The 22,607-nt window shown below is 34.1% G+C and overlaps 1 protein-coding gene across 2 annotated transcripts in view; it reads right to left on the reverse strand.

Moving 5' to 3' along the window:
* The window catches only part of TRIM24 (tripartite motif containing 24), a 95,195-nt gene that overhangs the window by 37,991 nt on the left and 34,597 nt on the right, over window positions 1-22,607 (reverse strand). For both annotated transcript variants that reach the window (XM_016161872.2, XM_016161871.2), the window contains exons 2-4: window positions 19,160-19,278; window positions 12,025-12,172; window positions 7,599-7,731 (exon numbers count right to left, since the gene is read on the reverse strand). In XM_016161872.2, coding sequence (XP_016017358.2) covers window positions 7,599-7,731; window positions 12,025-12,172; window positions 19,160-19,278 — 400 coding nt within the window. The remainder of the gene's footprint in view (window positions 1-7,598; window positions 7,732-12,024; window positions 12,173-19,159; window positions 19,279-22,607) is intronic.

A 22,607-nucleotide genomic window follows, 5' to 3' on the forward strand; every position in this document is an offset into this window, starting at 1 on the left:
TAAACAGTAGATAGTTGTGCTGTAGGAATCACAAATATTTGCTTTCAGGATAAATGGGGACTGAGGAGTGTGGGATGGGGGAAGCAAAACTCCTGATGTTATCCTTGCATGATATAAAGCTTTAGGCAACAATAAAATACAGCACTTTAAAATATTTAACTTGGAAGTGAAGGTAACCCATAACGAACTATGTAAGATGACTCAGGAGTAGCTCTAGAGAAATAGACGATGGTGCAGAAGATAAATTATGAAGTTTCATTGTTTTTCATAAAACACAAAGTATAATGTTTGACATAATATAACTTAAAAGTAATTAAATAAGTATTATAAACAGGTTTGCCAGAGTTAGAAAAAAGTGGGGAGGGGAAAGCACACAGATAATTCTATTGGATTCCCTTCACACAGAATCATATTTGTAAATAATGGCATTTTAAATTCCTCCTTAGGTAACTCAAGTTTTATATCCCAAACTTTTGTCATTATTACACTGTTTGGGATCCTGGTATAATAGTAAATGAAATGGTCAAAATGGTTATCTTTATCTTGTTCCTAAACTCAATGTAAAAACTTTCAATACTCCATTATGATGTTTTCTAGTACTTCTCACAGATAACCTTTATTAGGTTTAGAAAATTTCCTTTTGTTCCTAGTTTGCTGCTAAGATTTTACATCATAGGTGCATATTTTTAATGTTTCTTCCACCACTACGGAAATGATCATATAATTATCCCTTTTATTCTTTAAATATGATGAATTACACAAATGATATTCAGATGTTAAATGAACTTTGTATTCCTAATATAAGGTCAACTTGGTTGTAATTATATTGTCCAAAAACCACAATACTGCTAGATTTCTTTTCCTAAGTTATTTTTAGTACTTTTAGGTTCATTTTATGGATGAGATTTTAATTTTATTTTTATTCCTCATAAAATAAGTTGGAGAGAGTTTATTCTTTTGCCATTCTCTGGACAAGGCTATATTAAAAGGGTTATTTTTACCGTATCTATTTCATAGATTAATCAGTGAAGTCATCTGGGTTTGTCATTTTCTTTGTGGGAATAATACAAATTATGAATTTACATGAAATTAAGGGCTACTTTGATTTTCTATTTTATCTTGGACCAGTTAAGTTGTATTTTCTAAGAATTAACCCATTTCATGTTAAGATTTTCAAATCTATTGAGAAATATCCTTGTTATATTTTTAAATACCTTTAGAAAATGTGGTGATGTGCCTTTCTTACTCCTGGCATTATTTGGAACTGCTCTCTTCTAAATCACTCACAAAAAGATTTGTTAGTTTTACCAGGCTTTTGAAAAACCTAAGTTTTGGCTTTGACTATTTCATCAATTTCTGCACTTGTCTTTATGTTATCTTTCCCTCCACTTACTTTGGGTTTAATTTGTTCATTCCAATTTGAAATAAATGTTTAGCATATTTACTTCTTATCCTTACTATCTAGTACATGCATTTAATGATATATATTTCCATCTAATCATGGTTTTAGAATTTATTTCAAGGATAGTTATTTTCACTATCAAATAAAAAATTTTATAAAAGCTATTGAGATTTCTCCTTTAACGCTTTATTTTTAACTGCTTATTTTAAGATAAATTCAAAGTTAAATTTGCAATAGTAGAGATCTCATATATACCTTTACACAGCTTAGTTTTTCAAATATTGCCTCCTTGTAGTCCTTAATAATAATTAGTATGCATTTCCTTACAAGGATATTCTATTTAATCACAGTATAATTATTAAATACAGGAAAATTTATACTGAGATAATACTTTCATCTGATCTACAGACCACATTCCAATTGTTATTTGCCTCAATAATGTCCTCTATATCATTTTTTCTCCCTCTCATCCAGGATACCAGAGGATCATGTGCTACATTAGTTTTCTTATGAATTGCAAGTCATTTTTAAATATATGGAGAGTGTTATCATCTATTATTGTTTTCCAGATTAACTGCATCAAGTTTACATAAAACTTTATGCAATTTAATCCTTTGAAATTGAAGACTGCTCTGGCATATATTTAATTTTTTTTATTTTTATGTTTGAAAGGAATGTCTATTTTTGGGCATAGTGTTTCTTAATATCTATGAGGTCATTTGCTAATTGTATTATTTTAATCTTACTGATTTTTAATGTGCTTATTCTGTCAATTATTGAGAAGTATGTTAAAAATTTCCCACTCAGTTTCAAGCTGTCATATTTCTTTATATATTTCAAGGCCATCCGGCGTGTATTTGCAACTGTTACAACTTCTAGATAAATAAATTATTGTTATAAAGTTTCCTTCATCTCAAATAATGTACTGTAGTATGCCAGCCTGCCTTTGGTTAGTGTTTGTATGACATGTCTTTTCCTGTCATTATTTTTATATACATAGATTTTTAATATATCTCTTTTAAAAAGCAAACAGACTTTCTATTTTCTTTCTTAACCAGCCTGAAAATTTTAAATTTAGAACATTTTATTCACTTAGATTTATTATAATTACCAAGTATTTATAGCTCTCTTAATTTATTGAGTCCTTATTAAAATTTGTTCTTTGATACTATGAGCAACTAGATGTCAACAAATTGGACAATATGAAAGAAAGAGAAACATTCCAAGAAACATATAATCTTCCAAGGCTGAGTAAAGAAACAAAACCTGAACTGATTGATTACTACTAATGAAATCAAATCAGTAGTCAAAAAATTCCCAACAAACAAAAATCATCCTGGACCAGACAGCTTCACAGGTGAACTTTACTAGTCAAAGAAAAATTAAATTAATACCTATTCTTCTCAAACTATTTCAAAAAATTCAAGAGGAGTGAAATGAAGGCTCCCAAGCTCATTCTACAAGGCTACCAAAGACATTACCAAAAAAGAAAATTATAGGCAAATATCCCTGATGAACAGAGATGCAAAAATCCTCAAAAAAATATTAGCAAGCCAAACTCGGCAATACATTAAAAATATCATACACCATGATCAAGTTGGATTTATTCTCAGTACAAGGATGGCTCAATCTCCACAAATCAATGTGATATACCACATTAACAAACTAAAAGGTAAAAATCATATAACCATATCAATAGATGCAGAAAAGGTGTTTCACAAAATCCAGCATCCATTTATGATAAAAACTCTCAGCAAAGTGGGAATAGGTGGAACTTCTCTCACCGTAATAAAGGTCATATATGACAAACCTACAGCTAACATCATACTCAACGGAAAAAGCTAAAAGCACTTCCTTAAGATCGGGAACAAGACACGGATGCCCGCTTTCACCACTTTTATTCAATACAGTATTGGAAGTCCTAGCCATAGCAATCAGATTTAAAAAGAAATAAAAGGCACCCAAATTAGAAAGAAGGAAAACTCATTATGTGCAGATGACATGACACTATATAGAGAACTCTAAAGATTCCACAAAAAAACTGTTAGCACTGATCAATGAATTTAGTAAAGTAGCAGGATACAAAATTAATATTCTGAAATCAGTTGCATTTCTATACACCAATTATGAACTATCAGAAAGAGAAATTAAGAAAACAATCCTATTTAGTTACATAAAAAAAAAAAATCTAGGAATAAATTTAACCAAGGAGGTAAAAGACCTCTACTCAGATAATTATAAGTCATTGAAGAAAGAAAATGAAGGATATACAAATAAATGGAAACATATAGGAAGAATTAACAGTTAAAATGTCCATACTACTCAAAGCAATCTATAAATTCAGTGTAATCCCTATGAAAATACCAATGGCATTATTCACAGAACCAGAACAAATAATTCTAAAGTTTACATGGAATCATAAAAGACCCCAAATATACACGGCAGTCTTGAGAAAGAAGAACAAAGTTGGAAGTAACAGGCTACCTGATATCAAACTATACTACAAGGCTATAGTACTGAAAGCAGCATGGTACTGGCAATAAAACAGACACTCGGTTCAATGCAACAGAATAGAGCACCCAGAAATAAACCCATGGCTATGTGGTCATTTAATTTATGACAAAGGAGGCAAGAATATACAATGGGGTAAAGACCGTCTATTCAACAAATGGTATTGGGAAAACTGGACAGATACATGCAAAAAAAAAAAAAAAGAAAAGAAACTGGACCACTTTTGTTTTTTACCCATATTCAAGAATAAATTCAAATTGGATTAAAGACTTAAATGTAAAAACCATAAAACTTCTAGAAGAAAACATAGGAAGCAAACATTTAACATTGCTCTTGGTAATATTTCTTTGGATATATCTCCTTGGGCAAGGGAAACAGAAGAAAAAATAAACAAATGGGACTACATCAAACTGGAAAGTTTTTACATAGCAAAGAAAACCAACAAAACAAAAAGACAAGATATTGCCAGTGATACATCTGATAAGAGATTACTATCCAAAATATGTAAGGAACTCATAAAACAAAACAAACAATCCAAATAAAAAAATGGGCAGAGGACCTGAATAGACATTTCTCCACAGAGGATATACCAATGGCCAAAAGACATATGAAGAGATGCTCAAGTTCTCTCATCACCAGAGAAATGCATATTAAAACTACAATGAGAAATCACCTCGCACCTGTCAGAACAGCTGTCATCAATAATTCAAAAACCCTCAAGAGCTGGCGAAGATGTGGAGAAAAGGGAACCTTTGTGTGCTGTTGATGAGATCACAAACTGGGACAGCCACTATGGAAAAGTTTGAAAGTTCCTTTAAAAATTAAAAACAGAACTACCTTATGACCTAGCAATTCTACTTCTGGGTATTTATCTGAAGAAATCTAAAACCCTAATTCAAAAAGATATATGCACCCCTATGTTCACCGCAGCGCTATTTACAATAGCAGAGATACGGAAGCAACCTAAGTGCCCATCAACAGACAACTGGATAACGAAGTTATGGGACATACATACAATGGAATGTTACTCAGCAATTAAAAATGAAATTTTAACATTTGCAACAACATAGATGGACCTAGACAGTCTTATGCTAAGTGAAATAAGTCCGACAGAGAAAGACAAATACCATACGATTTCACTTATATGTGAAATCCAAGGAACAAAATAAATGAACAAATAAAACGAAAATAGACTCATAGACACAGAGAACAAACTGGTGATTCCAAGATGGGAGGTAGGATTGGGGAACTGGGTGAAAATGGGTAAGGATTTAAGAAGTCCACGTTGGCAGTTACAAAATAGTCATTAAAGCACAGCATAGGGACTATGGTCAATAATATTGTATTAACTATGTATAGTGCCAGGTGGGTACTAGACTTATTGGAGGAATCACTTCATAAATTATATGTGTCTAACTAGTATGCTGTATACCTGAAATCAATATAAAATATTGAATGTCATCCAATAATTGAAAAATAAAATTTTTAAGAGTAAGAAAAAAATTTTTTTTAAATGTTTCTTTTTTTCTTTTATTGGCCTGTGTTTAGACTGATTATTCTATATCCCCTCACCATCTTGATATTCATATACACTTTCACTATTCTTTTAGTTACTATTATATGTAGCAATGTTATAAAATGCAGATCTTGACTTAACCTCTAATATTTTGTACTTTTTACCTTTTTCCTAAACTATGCATAAGCCTTAGACCATGAACTCCATATCCTAACATATCTGCTGTGTGATACACAACACACACAACAAAGACTGACATCTTTGTTGCTTTGTAAGTCAACATTTAGATTTTCTCATACTTTAACTGCTTACTCCATGGTGCATCATCTACCATTTTTCTTCTGACTAAAGTGTGATAAATTCTCCCAGTTCGTTTGAAAATGCCTTTCCTTAACCTTCACATTCGAAGAATATTTCCATTGGGTGTAGCATTTTAATTTTGCAGTAATATTCTTTTTGCACTTAAAAATATTATTAATTATCTCTCTGCAGATTTACAGGGTTTTTTAAATATGCACTAGATGTCTTTCTTCAGTATTATGAAATTCTAAGCAATTATAGTCTGTCCTCAAATGTTGCTTCCTTCCCATTCTTTCATCTCTACTTGGACCCCAATTACTCCTGTGTTATATGTTCTCTACCCAGCTTCTACTTTCCCTCCTGCTTATCTTGCTTCATTCTGGAAATTGAATTTTCTTCTTGTTCATTAATTCTCATTTCCTGCTATGTCAAACTGCAGTTAAACACTCTATTGAAGTTCATTTTGGTTACGGTAATTTTTCACTTCTAGACTTTCCATTTCATTTTTTTTTATAGTTTTCAGTTCTCCACCAAATTTTCCATTTTTGTCTATCTTCAATATAAGATGCTTCCCTGAGGGTCTTTTTATATTGTTATATCAGCTAGGTTTTGTTCACACTGCATTATCTCATAGCATATTTGGTTATTTTTGTGTGATTGACCATTTTGCAACATTCATTATTGAATAAATTTGAGGACTCGAATGATGTCTTCTTTCTCCAGGGAGGATTTACACTTGATTCTACCACAACCTTGGGGCACCAGCAATATGATTTCAATTTAAATCAAATTTGGGTACTGAGAAGATTTGATGTTGAGCTTTAGTTCTCGTGAGGAATTATTCATCTTGCTAGTTCATCTGTACTATAATAGTGTAGCCTTTAAGCGTCCCACCTCAAGGCCTAGAGAAGTCTCCAATCCCTGTGACCGTGAACTTGAGTACCTGTATTCCCAGCCCTGTGAGCCTATTAAAGTTACTCCTCAATCTCTAGGCAAATAAATGCCTCAAAAGAAAAAAAAAAAAAAGCCTTTACCATTCTCTGTACCTACTCTAACCCAATCCTAGTCTAATAATTCTTTACTACTAAGCTCTAAACTGTCTTATTGACAACTTGTGTATTTTGTCTAGGCTTTCTAGTTATCCTCACTGGTATGGTTGGTCCAAATTACCTAGTCTGTCATTAAAAGGAGCTCAGACCAATTTAACAAATACATATATCAATTAATCAGAATCTTACTGTTTAAATCAGTGGTTGCGAACTCGAATGCCTATGAAGATCAGAGTTAAAAGCAAGCTTTAGGTAGGAACTATGATGAATTGGAAAAAGCATGCTTCATTCTAAAGAGCACTAAAGTCAATTCCAGCCAAATGCTGATATGAGGCCAAGGGCTCCAAGAGCTTCCATTTTCTCAAAATACCAAAGATGTGGTGTTTTTTGTTGTTGTTGTTGTTGTTTGTTTTAACATAAAATCTTATTTTACAACACTGGTAACTAATTCCATATATTTTAAAATAATGAATAGGCCAATGGTTCTTAACTCGGGGTAATTTTGCTTCTTAAGGCATTTGGTCATGTCTAGGGACATTTTTGGTTTTGACAACTGGGAGGATGCTACTGGAATCTAGTGAACAGAGGTCAAAGATGCAGCTAAACACCATACAAATGCACTGGGCAGCCCCCCATAACAAAGAATTATCTGGCCCAAAATGTCAATAGTGCCAAAGTTGAAAAGTTCTTGAATAAGCTAACATGGTGCTGGCAAACAAAACATTATCTGCAGACTGCCATTTGGCTAGGTGCCAGCAGTCCTCTACGTCTTCATAAAGCTGTAATATAAATCTATGTATATAATGAAAGATGTTGGTACCTGTGCTCTTTATGTTCTAATAACTGGCAGTCCCGGCAAGTCAGTTTGTCACATGTTTCACAGTAAAGCTTTAGCTGCTCCTTCTTATGAAAAGGACAAAATACAGGTCGCTGACTGGTCACACCAACTGCCTCTGTAGAAACAATGGGAGACAAAAAAATTAACATAATTGAATAGTAAATATTAGATTGTCTATTCGAACTCAAATCCAGGAAAATACACTTTCATCAACATCACTATCACCAGGTTTTACAGATATTAAATATTTTCAGCATTTCAGACTGAAAATATAAATGAGCTTTTTCACTTTCCAATGTATAAATTCAAATTTATTTAGGGGAAAAAGAAAATGTGTAGTTATAAAGATGGTTTATGAAATTAAAAAATCTTAAGAGCCCAGGTAAGTGAGTGTGAACCAATTAGATGTTTTCCATTCCAAATATGGGATGAATTTTTAAAAATGCAATTCAGAAAAACTAACAAAAATGTATAAAAGGTCCAGTAAAAAATTATTTCCCCATTTTTGCAAAAATCCTAACAGAAGATACTCATTAACACAGAAATAATCATTAGGTTTTCACTATCATATTGTGGTTATCCATTTATCTTTTCAATGGGGATTGAATATCCCAAATAAGGATAAAACTGGGTGATGCTTATGTTAAATAGAAGAATCAGAATACGAATAAACACAATGATTGGTTAAACAGTAAACACTAGTTATCTCACTGATAATTAAAGGTAATATTGAAACATTTCAAAATTAATCCTACCTCCGAGATAATCACTATTAAAACCTGGTATACGTTCCTCTGGTTGTTTTTCTATGTATGTAAGTATGTATACTGTTTTAAAGAATAGCACTACACATACTTCCTTGTAAAAGTGTTTTTATTCACTTTATCTTAGATATCTTTCTGTGTTAGTAAATACAGCTATATCTACTCATTTATTCACCATATGGTATCTAATCAAATAAATATTACCACCTGCCAGTGATGTTTGAATGTTTCTCATTTTTCAAAATTGTATGGTAATGCTGAAATAAACATGAAATGTATAAGTCATTGGACGTTTCCATAAGACAAATACCTAGTAGAATTCTTGGGTCAATAAATGGTCTCCAAAGAATTGTACCAATTTGTATTCCTACCAGTGTAGAGTGGCTATCACCTCACTAATGGGGTATTCTCAATATTTTTAATCTTTGCCAATTTGATAAAGGGGGGGGGAGTGATTTCACAATTTTTGAATGTATTTCTTTAATAATTGAGGTTGAACAATTTTACACTTTTATCAACCATTTACATTTCTTTTAAGAATTGTCTACTTATAACATTTTTCTGTCCAACTGTCCTTCTTATCAGCTTGCAAACATATTTAATGAATTGCCTGCCAAAGCTCTGATTTTTTGGTATTTTTCCAAGCACATCATTAGAATTTTTAATGGAAAAATTTATCTGTTCTTATGACTTTAGTTTTTGGGAAAATTGTTTCTAAAAGGGCTTTCCTTTAATTATAAAAATGTTTACTTTCGCTCATATAGTAATCTTTTATGGTTTTTATATAAATGTACTTATTGAAATTTTATATATTACCCATATTTACAAAGTATTTAAATGTGTGCCAGCAAGTAGAATGAGTTAATAGACTGACATTTGCTGACCATACTATAATAAAACTGTAAAAGTTGAAACCAGAAACAAAACCCATGCCTGGGAAAATTTTCCTTTTTCTTTTAATGAATTCGTGGGTTCATAATAATCACACTGTTTAGCGACCTCCTTTTTTACATTTAATATACATCATGACCCTCATTTCATAGCATTACTTATATCCCAAAGTAGAAATAACAGATACAAAATTCATAAATCCCCAACAACTTGGCAACCATAAATGCAGAGTATCTAAAAAAAACCAGCAGAAATCAAAGTAGCAAATCATAACTCAAGCTTTAAACACTTGTAATTTTAAGAAAAGTGGAAATAAATATCATGTGCTTATCTCAAAGACGTTAGTAATAGAAATTTAAAACCAAGGTAAACTGACAGGGATTAAAGATAAATTAGTGAACTAAAATATATATATATAACATAATTAAACAAATTTAAAAGCTATTTCTGTGGATAAAAACAAAGAGATAACCTATTACTTAGATTCAAAAGGTAAAAATACATAAAATTGAGAAAGAAAAAAATGAAATAACCAGATAGAGCAAATTAGCAATACGTTAAAAGAAAATTAAAAGCACAACACATTAAAACCAAATGGAATTAATTCCAGCAATTAATGAAACATCCATGGAGACATCTGGTCAATGCCATAAGGTCCATGATATTTGGTCCTTAACATGTGCCATTATGAGTCAGGCTGAGGCAAGAAGTGTTATTACTGGCAATACACCACAAAAGAACTACTGGACCAGTAAAACATGATGTTTTTATGTATTAATCCTGTAAACCAAAAGTATAAATAAATGTTATGGGTTATTTGAAGACAGGATCATTTCCTAAGCATGGATGTTTCTGACAAGACCAAATGTCATTTAGCATGAACCAAACATGCTCCGGGACATTTTAGATAGGACCAAATTTCAAGGATCTTTCGGTATGGATCAAATGTCCCAGTGAATGTTGTGGATAGGACCAAAAGTCCTGCAAGGACTCCAGCAATGCAAAGATGGTTCAATGTTAGTAATATGAACATCCTCAAAGCTTCTTGTGCCCTTCTCCCCGATGTTCAATTCATGTCTTCTGGGCATCATAGTTGATAGGGCGACCATTAGTTGGCTTGGGACATCCTGGTTTGTTCCTGCTATACAGGCATAACTATTCATAAAGCTTTTGATTTAGATAATTAGGATATTATATCACTCATTTATAGACTTTATTTATTGAAGAATTTAGATCCTGACTCTCAGTCATTCTCCCAGTACTAAGTCTCATCATCATCCTGAATGATTTAGAAGTCCACGGAGATTACTACATAAAGACAAGCCTCTCAAACCTGCTTATCTTTAGAGGCCTGTTCTTCATTGTAGCTGCTTATTCCATATAATATACATCGTGGTCTCACCCTAGATTTTTGATAATTATTCCACTTCTATAATCATTAATTCAAACATCTCACTCTAATAACTTCTACTTTCTAACCTTCCAATCCTTACTTAACCACTCTCACTGTTCTTCATCAGTATCTCTAATTCTCAACCATTTCTTTCACCCTATCAACTGACACTATCAACTTTATACAGTTAAAATCCCCAAATCCTTCATTTTGACGCATGACATTACCTGCATCTCTTGCCCTGTTGAAATTTTGGGACACATGTCCAGCTAAACCCCAACTCTAGATAAGTTCAATTCTTCTCTATATCCATACCCAGACTGCTAAGGTCTGACAGAGGATGTTTTAAGGCCTACACATCAAATGTGACCTTTATGTTACCTAGCAACCGTTCTGTTCCTAAAGCTGGAGTTTTCTTTCAACTGGAGTTATTTCAAATATCCTCCACATTCCTTACCTTTTATTATTTCCTGCTCTCTCTTTCAATAGATGACTGATCTCAAAGAAAAGAAATCTTGATAGCACTAATCTATTAAATTTACCTGAATCTACACCTGGCCTTTCTTCTCTTGTGTCTTTCCATCAGCATCCACAGAAATTATACTCCCCGCTTTCATTTGTCTCCAGACCCCTAGCCTCATTTCTGACTACTATTCCTTTTGAATCTTACTCTCCAGCTGCACTCGACTTTCTCCATCTGGAAATGTGTGCATGTGCTTCAGGTTTCCCTGCCCTTCTCCTTCATGGAATGAACTATTTATCCTTGAAGTCCCAGATTTGGCCTCCAACCTAAATCCCAAATCATGTGCTCCCATAGAATTTATGAGGCCAAAATATATTTGCTAATTTGTTTACAGTCTTCATGATACTAATAACTCCTAAGGGTACAAAGTCTCTGTCCTACTTACCTTTTCATCTCTAGTACCTAGCAAAGTTCCTGGAATATAGAATAGGTATACAAATACTAGTTGACTCAATGAATAAAAAGCAAGATAATTTTTACACAAAAATATATTGATGAGCCATAAAGTTGAATCGACACCACTGAATTGTACCTTTCTAAGATAATAAGTTTAAAAAGCAAGTATTTTTTCATGTGCTGTACATTCGCACCAAATTAAGGCATTTATAGGAAAAGGGGGTTGGGAGTATGACTATGAGGCAAAAAGGCTTGATAGCTATTCATTCTTGCCAATATGAATATGTTTTCAAATTTCGACACAATATAGACCACCTTGACTTTAAAAATCAAGAGAATATTTAATGCTTACAAGTGTATTAAAACATGTCTATGTAGAAAGGAAGAAAAGATGGTGGAAGGATAGAGGGAAGAAAAAGACTAGAAGAACTAATCCATTACCTGGAGATACTTCTTCTTTCTGTCTCACAGTGTGGTCTTTTGTGAACTTCACCCTTTGATGAGCTCTGATGCATGTCTTGCAGAGCCATTCAACACACTCTACACAAAACCCATTAGCTTCAGCATTATCCTCACAGCTTGTACACACCTAAAAGAAACATGTCACATCAATTTTTGAAAAAACTAAAAGATGGTCATACCACTAGTAGTACGAAAATGATACGCCAGCCGTACTGACTCCATCAGTTACCTTAACAGTGCTCATAAATTAAAACTGACACTATGTTTAAATCAGAAACACATGAAATGGAAAATAAGGACACTGGCCTTAGTTCAACAAAGCAAATATTTCAGGCATTATGTTAAGTGTTGAGGATACAACAATCGGAAAAGCAAACATGATCTTTGCTCTTGTGATAGCTAGTCTCATAGATAGAATATGGGTTCAAATCCCACTTCCTCCACTTACTAGCTGCGTAGCCTTGGGCAGGTTACTCAGAATGCATAAAGGTAACAACACGAATTTTACTGAATAGTTATAAGATTAAATGTGAGGCAAACGTTATTGGAATAATCACACTAACAGAAAACTACAAACTGAGATGTGCCATAAAGTTAAAGTATAAGTTGCTGTTAAGAACATATGATAGGGGAAACTGATCTCATTTTAGTGAGGTCAGGAAAAGTGAGAGGAAGAGATTACCTAGGCAAGGCTTTCTCTAAGGAAATCATATTAGCACTAAGATACGAAAGCTGAGTCATCAATTACTGATGAAAAAAGCCTTTCAGACAGAGAGAACAGCATGCACAAAAGCCAGCAAGGAGAGCATGGCAAGTTCCAAGAAGTGACAGAAAGCCAGGACAACTGAAGTGGAGAGATCAAGGGGAAGACTGGCGAGGGAAGCTGATGGCAAGGCAGACAGGAACCAGATCTAGTAGGATCACGTGACAATTTGATCTGTCTAAAGAAGTCTCCTAAAAGCTTTTAAGTAAATAAATGACATGACCATATTTGCATTTTTAAAATCACGGTCACTGAAATGTGGAGAACAGATTCAAAAGGGGGCACGTGTTTCTGCACAGAGACAAGTAGGCGGCTTTTTCAGTGGTTTAGGTGAGAGTGGGTGGGAGTGCAGATAAATGGGGAAGATTTAGGAAGTAAAATCGACTGGTATGGAGAATATACTGGATATAAAATGGGAAGAAGTGCTTGTGTAACTGTGTAGATAGTGTTCTCTGAGAACGGATATTAAAGTTAAACAATATACATACAAGCAGTCCTACGATATCATTTGTACTTGGGGGAAAAAAATTTCCCTCAGTCAGTGGTTTACATTAATCAAATTCCAAATACTTGGACGACATTTCCATAAACCCAAACCTACCTTTTCTGAGCTCTTATTATCTTCAACTTTTCTAACATCATTTAATGCTGCTCCTACTTCCTGTAAATCATTTGGATTCCTTGACACCTCCAGATCCTCTTACCTCTCTGAACGCTCCGCTGGATCTCACCACCACTCTGTTTTGATTCTTAGCTTTCTGTTAGACCTAGGCATTGGTCTCATCTACTCTCTTAGCTCCAGCTGCCACCTCCATAATGCTGTCCTCTAAAACAATCTCCATACTATGCTACAAAAAGGAATGAGGGATCTCTATATATAATGCTAGGGAGGGATCTCTAGTATTATATAAAGTAAAATTTAAAAAGCAAAGTAGCAAAGCACAGCATGCTACTGCTTAACTAAAAAAGGATGGGGATGAGGTAGGATGCCTTATTTGCTCAAATTTTAAAAATAAAATTGCTTAAAATTATACATAAAATATTAAAACTGAAAGAATAAACCATTAAAGAAAGTAAATGGTTACTCATAAGGTAAAGGATAAATAAGGTAGAAGAGTGGATGAGACGGGGATGGAAAGTCTGAGTTCTCTGAATACACCGTGTTATAGATTTTCCTTTAGAACTACACAAATGTTTTGTATGTAGTTATACAAAATTAAGTTTAAAAAATTAAGTCCCCAAACATCAAAAGCAAAATAAAACAAATGAACCTGCCTATCAAGCAGGTGGCTTACCCATGCGGAGAATTACTTCTTTCAAGTGACTTTAAAACATGATTTGATTGAATCTCTCCAGTGTATACATGTAGTCTTGCTTTGTTTTCTGTTTTGACTGAAACAACTCTATAATTTCTACTTTCAGCACCAACTCAATTTTCTATACTTTTACTCTGCAAGCCATATTTATGCTTCATGAGCTGGTTTCACCTTAGATTCCAACAACAGGTGGTGCTGGCGGGAGACTGCAGTGCCAGAGGAAGAAGGGACTTACCTGATCACCTTAGCTGGCTTCCTATTTGCTAGCGATTTCTGTGAACATCATACCAACCAATGCTGCTTCGCTGCTGCTGCAGCAGTTCCTTCCTATAGTGACAGTTAGCTTTAGCTTGCAGTTTTTCCAATACTTGGAGAACCAGGTTTAGAGCTACCAGTTTTAGAAATACTAACACCACAGGCCTACTTCTGTTCCTCCCAGATCTGAGATCTCAAGGCCAAAGACTCAAGGACCAGTAGTACCTTCTCTTCAGATGTTTGAACTGACATTCCATAAGGCCCTTCCTCTTTTAGTAATTCCAACCTTTAGCCTTTGTTCCCAAAGCAATACTGAGAAAAAACATAGTTGGAAGTTTCATACTACCTAATTTTAAACTACATCACAAAGCTATAACATGTACTGGCATAAAAAAAAACACACACAGATCAATGGAACAGAATGGAGAGCCCAAAATAAACCATGCCTATATGGTCAATTAATCTATGACAAAGAAAGCAAGAATATATAATGGGGTAAATACAGTCTATTCAATAAATGGTGTTGGGAAAACTGTACCAATACATGCAAAAGAATGAACCTGAGCCACTTTCCTATACAAAACGAACCCAAAATGGGTTAAAGACTTAAATGGAAGATCTGAAAACATAGACCTCCTAGAAGAAAACTTAGGCAGTCATCTCTTTGACATTGCTCTTAGTAATATTTTTTGGGGTATGTCTCCTCAGGCAAGGGAAACAAAAGAAAAAATAGGACTATATCAAACTAAAATGTTTTTGCACAGAAGAGGAAAAACATTAACAAAACAAAAAGACAACCTACTGAATGGGAGTAGATATTTGTCAATTATGCATCCAATAAGGGGTTAATATCCAAAATACATAAGGAATTCATACAACTTTGCGCGCGCGCGTGCACACACACACACACACACACACGGCAATTAGTTTAAAAAATGGGCAGAGGACCTGAATAGACATTTCTCCAAAGAGGACAAAAAAAGACATAAGAAGATGCTCAACATCGCCTATCATCAGGCAAATGCAAACTGAAACCACTATGACAGAAACAAAATTGTAGATACAGAGAATAAATTTATGGTTGCCAGATTGGGGGGGGGGGTGAAAAAGGTAAAGAGATTAAGAATTACAAATTGTCATTTATTAAAATAGTCATGGGGATATAAAGTATAGCATTGGAAATACAATCGGTAATACTGTAATAACTATATATGGTGTCAGATGGGCACTGGACTTAATGGGCAATCACTTCATAAATTATATAAATGTCTAATCATTATGTGAACACCTGAAACTAATAGTATATATCAATCGTGATCAAAGAATTTTTATTTTTTTAAAAATCAAACACAAATTAACATTACAAAAAGAATTAAAATGGCTCCTGATTATACCAAAATTGACATAATATACCCTATAATATATAATGCACATTATATATTTATATGTATTTTATATATTAACACATTACTAAAATTCATATTAATATTTGTATTTTTATGTATATTGAGAAAATAAATAATTATATCAAAGTAGTTAAGAACCAAGATTTCCAGTATTGGAGAAGTGAGATAAATACAAAATCAAAAAGGAAAAATCCTATAATTATAAATTGGAGTTATAAATATCAATATGTACTTCTGAGGTATTTTCTCGTCTCCTTTTTAAAATAAAGTATTTGTTAAATCATTCTCCTGAAAGGCCTAGGAAAACGACCAACTCAATGGTAATGAGCACCCCTAACACCTATATTGTGGTCTCCAAATACCATTTCTGATTAAAGGAATCGAAGGTCCTAGGAGAAATGGCTGGTTTCAGGTCTAGAACAGAAAATGAACAATATCCTGCCAAAACAGAAAGCAAAGGAGACAGAAATAACTACAGTGATTTTATCAGGACTCAGTAATCAATGTGAGCCTCCCATTGCCACATGGCACAATTTGAGCACCAATAAGCATAACTATGAGACATTTTATGATAATAATCCATGATTTCATAATGATAAACACATACCTACCACTCATTAGTCATTTCTGAAAAATGCTGAGAAACTAAGTCACTAAATTAGTGACTAAAGGGGAAAAAATCAACATTTAACCTACCTTCCCTGTTTGACCAAAGAATAGAAAAAGGAAGCTCTCTCCCTTTATATTCCAGCAAAGAAATAAATGGGAATGATAGAATGAGAATGTCATCATTTTTCAAAGCCCTAATGAAAAATGAGATTTTGGCAGTGATCGTTAGTGGACATTAACATCAGGAAAGAGAAAAACAACCGAACATATGAACATGTAAAAGTATTCTTATGTGTCATTCCCCCTACCCCCCGAACACGCGCACACAACCAACAGGACCTAAATCTAAACCAGCCTCTACATTTTTATTACCAATTTACACAAAATACAGGAGAGAGAGAAGCATGTTGAATGACCTTATGGAAATGATCAGCAAAGTTTTGAATAAGGCTAACTCTACTGGACTAACAACTCAGTTTATCCAAAAAATATGTTGAAAAAGAAAGCCGGAGAGGCAAAGAGGTAATTTGAGATTAAATAAAAAACATTTTTGAGACAAATCACCCAAATGCACTGGTTAGATCATATTAGAAACTTGCAGAAACAACTGTGTTAAAGAAACTACAACGAATAGATTTGATCACTGTCTGAATGTTCAATGATACTAAAAAATTAATATAAATTTTACATATGAAACTAATATAGTGTTTGTTTATAGAAAAAGTTCTTTTTCATAGAAATACTGAAATTTTTTAAGGATTATGACATAATGCCTGAGATTAACTTCAACACAATCTAGTGCATGTAGAGGGGAGTGTCAGGTTATCCTATGTAAAATGAGTTGATGGCTATTGAGCTAGGTAATGAGTACATGGGAGTCTGTTATGCTAAACTGTTCTATTTGGGGGAGTGCTTGAAATTATTCATCACAAAAAAGTTTTTAAAATTTTATCTCCAGGTATGAACTTTCTTCAGAGTTCCAGTGTGACCACAGATGACATGTCCACCTTAGTCTTACGAACTCAGCCACAACCAACTCTCTACCTCTACTTCCCTGCCCCCTTTATCTCTGTTGAAAGACACCATCATTCTAGCAGTGAGTCCTCTCTCGTCTTCTGCATGTAATCAGGTATATTAATTTCTGTGTGGACTGGAACTTACTCCCTTCCTTTCCCTATCACCACAATGCTAGTTCAGCAATCACTACCTCTCTCCTAGTGCTTCCTAACTCAAATTCGACCTATATTATCACCCCTCCAGTCTTTATTCCCAAAATATCCCTACAAGCACCTCATTCTTAAAACAAATTTAATACCCTTCCCACACCCCATTTATTTATTATTGGAGATGTCTATTGGACTTTATAGTTTAATTGATAACTTCTTCCTATTATGTTTCCATAACATAAACAGAGTACATTAACTTACTGAAATCTAATAGATTATACAGATGCATAAAGCAGCCCTCTTAAATTTGTCCTTTAGATTAGAATCACTTCGATTCTCATGTTATGTCATGACTCCACCCTACTGATTATTTATACTGCTTTGGTTTTGAATTTTCTGGACTGAGCATTCATATATACTACTGGAGTTCCCTGATGAAGTATACTTGGTTTGTGATATCTAATATAAATATTATCACCTATGAAGCAAAGTGACATGGCAATCCAGATGACAAAAAGAAAATCAGTAGTATTTAGAGAGGAACTTTCACAGGAGTTAAATATTTGACACAATAGCTCACATAAATGATGAAGTTGCCATTCCTTAAAGCTGGTTTCACAATCAGAAAGTTTATTTCCTGAACCAAACTCTGCTTTGGCCTTTGATGAAAGTTCATATTAGGGAGTTGTGGATACTCTTGAAACAAAAAAGAGGTATTTTAGTAGTGGCTATGATCATTTAAAGTGAACCCTAAATTCTTACAGTTTCCCTAAGGGGGAAAAAGGCTGAAGATGAAATGAAAAATACAGAAACTTAGCTGTGTTATACTGAAAAGTCATCTTTTAACTCTTTAAAAGATTACTTTTTAGATTTTTACATTTTATAGTAATCATTTTCCTATTATCAGAACTTCTGACCCAAATTAAAGAAACTGCCTAGAAAAACCATCAAAGAATCATGACCCCCCCCAAAATTATACACTATACTTAGCATGTACTGTAGAATTAATCATAGCTCACATCCACTGGAGCACTAGAGTTCATCAACTAGAAACCTGACATTTAGATTTAAGGAGCTAACAGAAATGTTCTACATGTGGGTTTTGAAATAGGGGAAAAAGCACCATTGGATCTCTAAATGCAACACCTTGGACAATGCTACCAAACTGGGATCTTAAAGAAATACCATGTAGAAAAGACTTTCTTAAAATGTAGAAACAACACTGATCTAAGACACGGAGTTTTTCATATGTACCATTATAGAGTCTGTCATTAAAATAGAAAATAATGAAAAAGGGGTGGAGGTGAGCCTGACATAAATCTAATTGTCAATACATAGTAAAATTAAAAAGAAACAAAATAATGCCAAACATAGAATAATGGTTTTCTCTGAGGGGCTAGGGAAGGTCTGGGTGTAATTAGGGCTTCTGTATTGGCAGTATTTTATTCCTTAAGATGAATTAGTCATTATTCTTTATACATCTACATACCTTTATGACATAAAAGGTATATAATATTTGACGTTTTATTTTCAAGTCCTCTAGCATTTCAGACTGCCTCTTTAAGAGGAGGCATAAAATTCAAGACTTAACACACTTACCTGATTAGACTTTTCTACTGTACTGCTGGGAACCTCAGTAGTATCTTTCACAAAAAAATTGTCTATTATGTGTCTCTCGGCACATTCTTGGCTGCAAACTGGACATCGAATGACTCCAACTGAAAAAGACAAAATTGCATTTTTTTTTAAAGTAAAATTAACACATTATTTTCAGGTATACGACAATGATTTGATGTCTGTACACACAGCAAGATAATCACCACAATAAGTTAACATCCATCACCGTACATAGTGACAATTTTTTTCTCGTAAGAACTTTAAAGATCCACTCTCTGAACTACTTTCAAATATGTAATACACTATTATTAACTATAGTCACCATGCTGTACACATTACATTCTCATGACTTATTCATTTTATAACTGGAAATTTGTATCTTTTGACTCTCTTCACCCATTTCATTCATCCTCTCACCCACCCCCCCCCAGGCAAACACCAATCTAATTTCTACATCCATGACTTGCATTTTAATACAAATACGTCATCACTAAACCAACATATCTCATCCAAACTGTGAACAGGTTCTTTTAAAATGTTCACTCTTCAAATTCATGCCTGCTGTTATTTAATAAAAAGCAATTTAGTTTATGTACATATATGGATTATAAATATGTGTATATATATCCCACACCTAGTACAGTAAATGAATAAATCCTCATAATTTTAAATGAGCTGCTCCTCCAAATAAACCCCCCCATGGGCCATCATTTTTATTGTTTCGCAACTTCTCTAGCAGTGGTTTTCAAATAGGGACATGAAGAACTATGTGGGAGATTTCTAAAAGAACAAAGAGCCGTGGTTCTCTCTGGACCTATAGAATCAGCATTTCCAAAAGTGGAGCACAGATATGCTTAGACATATTTGTTTCATCTAAAGTCTACATGGGAGATTAAGAAACGCTATTGTTTCTCTTTAGTAAGTGTAAATAATGTTCCTTTGGGGATGTTATTATTACTTAAAAAAATAAATCATTTTTCATAGTGCTTGGTAAAACAAATGATTACAAATAAGTTAAAATCTAAATTTTTAATTAAATTTAAAAAAATCTAACATAAACTTGATGCTGTATTTGTACCAAGGAAATGCATAAGAATGAATACAAAAAAATCCAAAGGTCAATTTCATTTATATATCCAAGCAATAAACAAATTTAATTAAAAAATCCATTTTTACAATATAAACTAAAATATAAATATATAAAGTCACATGGAGAAAATGTGAAACTATCTTTAGAAACTTAAAAAAAAAATCTAAGTAATGAAAAAGCCATGTTTATAAGAGTAAAGATGGCAAGTCTCCCCAAACATAGCTACAGATTCAGTGCAGGTTTAATAATAACCCCAACAGGAATTTCAATAGAATTTTGACAAGCCAGGAGACATGCCTACCAAATATAAGACTATAAAGCTATAGTAATTACGATAATGTGATATCCATGTGAGGATAAACAAAAGAACAAAAGATACATACCAGAAATAGGCTCACGTATATGTACATTTTACATATGATAGACATCAGTAGAAAAAAAAGATGAACTTTAATGATGCTACAGTTCTCTAAAGTGGGAGGGGAGTGAAGTTAGATCCCTATTTCGCTCAATTCAAAAAACAATTCTTTTGGACAAATTAAGAATTTTTAAACTTTCACAAAGAATATCCGTATACCCTATGAACAGGTATACATTTCTTAAGGAAACAAAAAGAACACAGGGAAAGAGTAATAAAATTCAACTTCACTGAAGAACCACAGCTAGTCAAAAGATTACTATGAAGAAAGTGAGAAGGTAAGCCCCAACCTGGAAGATTTACCCGATACACAGTAATGACAAGGGATTAATAATTAAAATCTGTAAATATGTGACAATGCACTTCACAGAAGAAAAAGATTGCATAAACACATTTTCCCTTATTTCTTCAGATAACTAAAGCTAAAAACTAGATATCTAATATAAAATCAGTACAAGAAGACTGTAAAAGGTAGAGAGAAGGCAGAGAATGGTTAGAGACCTCAGGACCCAAGGGACCTAGGTTTTCTTTTAGCCTTATATATTCCAAAGTGGATGTTCATGAAGCCACTATCCCACAAACACTAACAAGTGGAAACAAACAAAGAGCACACAAAAGCCTGCTCTTTCTATCCAAAGGACCAGGAAAAGAGCAGCCTAGCAAGACAACACTTCTAGGTAGTAACTGCTCTACTTCAGCCAAACACCACAGAAAACATGCTCCCTTTCCCACCAGCAAAGGCCCAGTGGGAAGCCTAGACTTCCACCTGGGCTAAGCAGAAACCAGGTGCCTTTACTACCTTCTGCTGGGTGTATTAGAGAAGACTAGTGGGGAGCAGGGGCTTTGATCCCCACTGGGTAGTATGAGGCCCTCTGCAGTGTCACTGGAGACCGTGTGAGGAGTGAAACCAGCCAGTTTGCAGTAAATATGTTTAGGCATTAGATCATAGACTCTAGAGATGCAGGTACAGGCTTTAATTAAATGTTTCGATTGCTTTGGCTGTCATATAGCTTATAGTCAAAGATTAAGAAAGTATGTCAGTCATGTTCTAGAGGCCTCCCTGTAAAGCAAGCCCAGGAAAGGTGTTAAGTGTACTTTGCTTGAAATAATAGAAAAATTTAACTAGTTAAGTAAGAAACAATGATAGCTTAAATAACAAAGGTCACAAGATATTTAGTTTCTGCCTTTTGCTTTACAGATAACATCACTGTCATGCAATCACGAGTTGCTTTTGCAAATCCTAATTAGATCACCTGACCACAGTTAAGAAGGCTCCAGACAAGATGGCATCAGGAATGGGACAAAACCACAGAAGACTGTACAAGAACCAATCAGCTTTGCCAAAGACTCCTAACCCTCAATCTTTGCCTTTAAAAACCCGTGATTAAAAGCTATCGAGGAATCTGGGTTTTAAGCAATAGCTTCATGTTCTCCTTGCTTCATGCCCTGCAAATTAACAGCTCCATTTCTTCACTGCAAAGCTCGATGCTCAGTGTTTGGCTCTGCTGCGCGCTGGGCTGATGGACCCTCACTGGTTTCGGTATCAGGAGCCTGAATGTGCACCCTCCAGCACAGTAATGAAATACTCCTTCACTTCTATGTTGTGCTGGCATCAGAGGAGGCCTAGTGGACAGTCGGCACTTTCATCACTGCCTACCAGCAACCTCCCTGCCCCTATGTCCCCACTCCTTAGACGTGTTCATGACGAACACATGGAAAGCAATAAATAGGCACCTGTGTCCCTACCAGCCAGGAAGGTTATCAACAGATGCCTAGTGGGATACTGCCATCCACCAGGAAGATGGAGGCTCTTCCCCATCCAGGAATCAAGACAGGCAACAGAGGGAGCATAGACTCCAATTTGTACTTCAATGGAAGTAGCAAATAATAAAAGAGCAGAAATCAATGAAATAAAAAACCTA

The sequence above is a fragment of the Rousettus aegyptiacus genome, unplaced genomic scaffold, assembly GCF_014176215.1.
Source record: "Rousettus aegyptiacus isolate mRouAeg1 unplaced genomic scaffold, mRouAeg1.p scaffold_m13_p_13, whole genome shotgun sequence".
Lineage (NCBI taxonomy): Eukaryota > Metazoa > Chordata > Mammalia > Chiroptera > Pteropodidae > Rousettus > Rousettus aegyptiacus.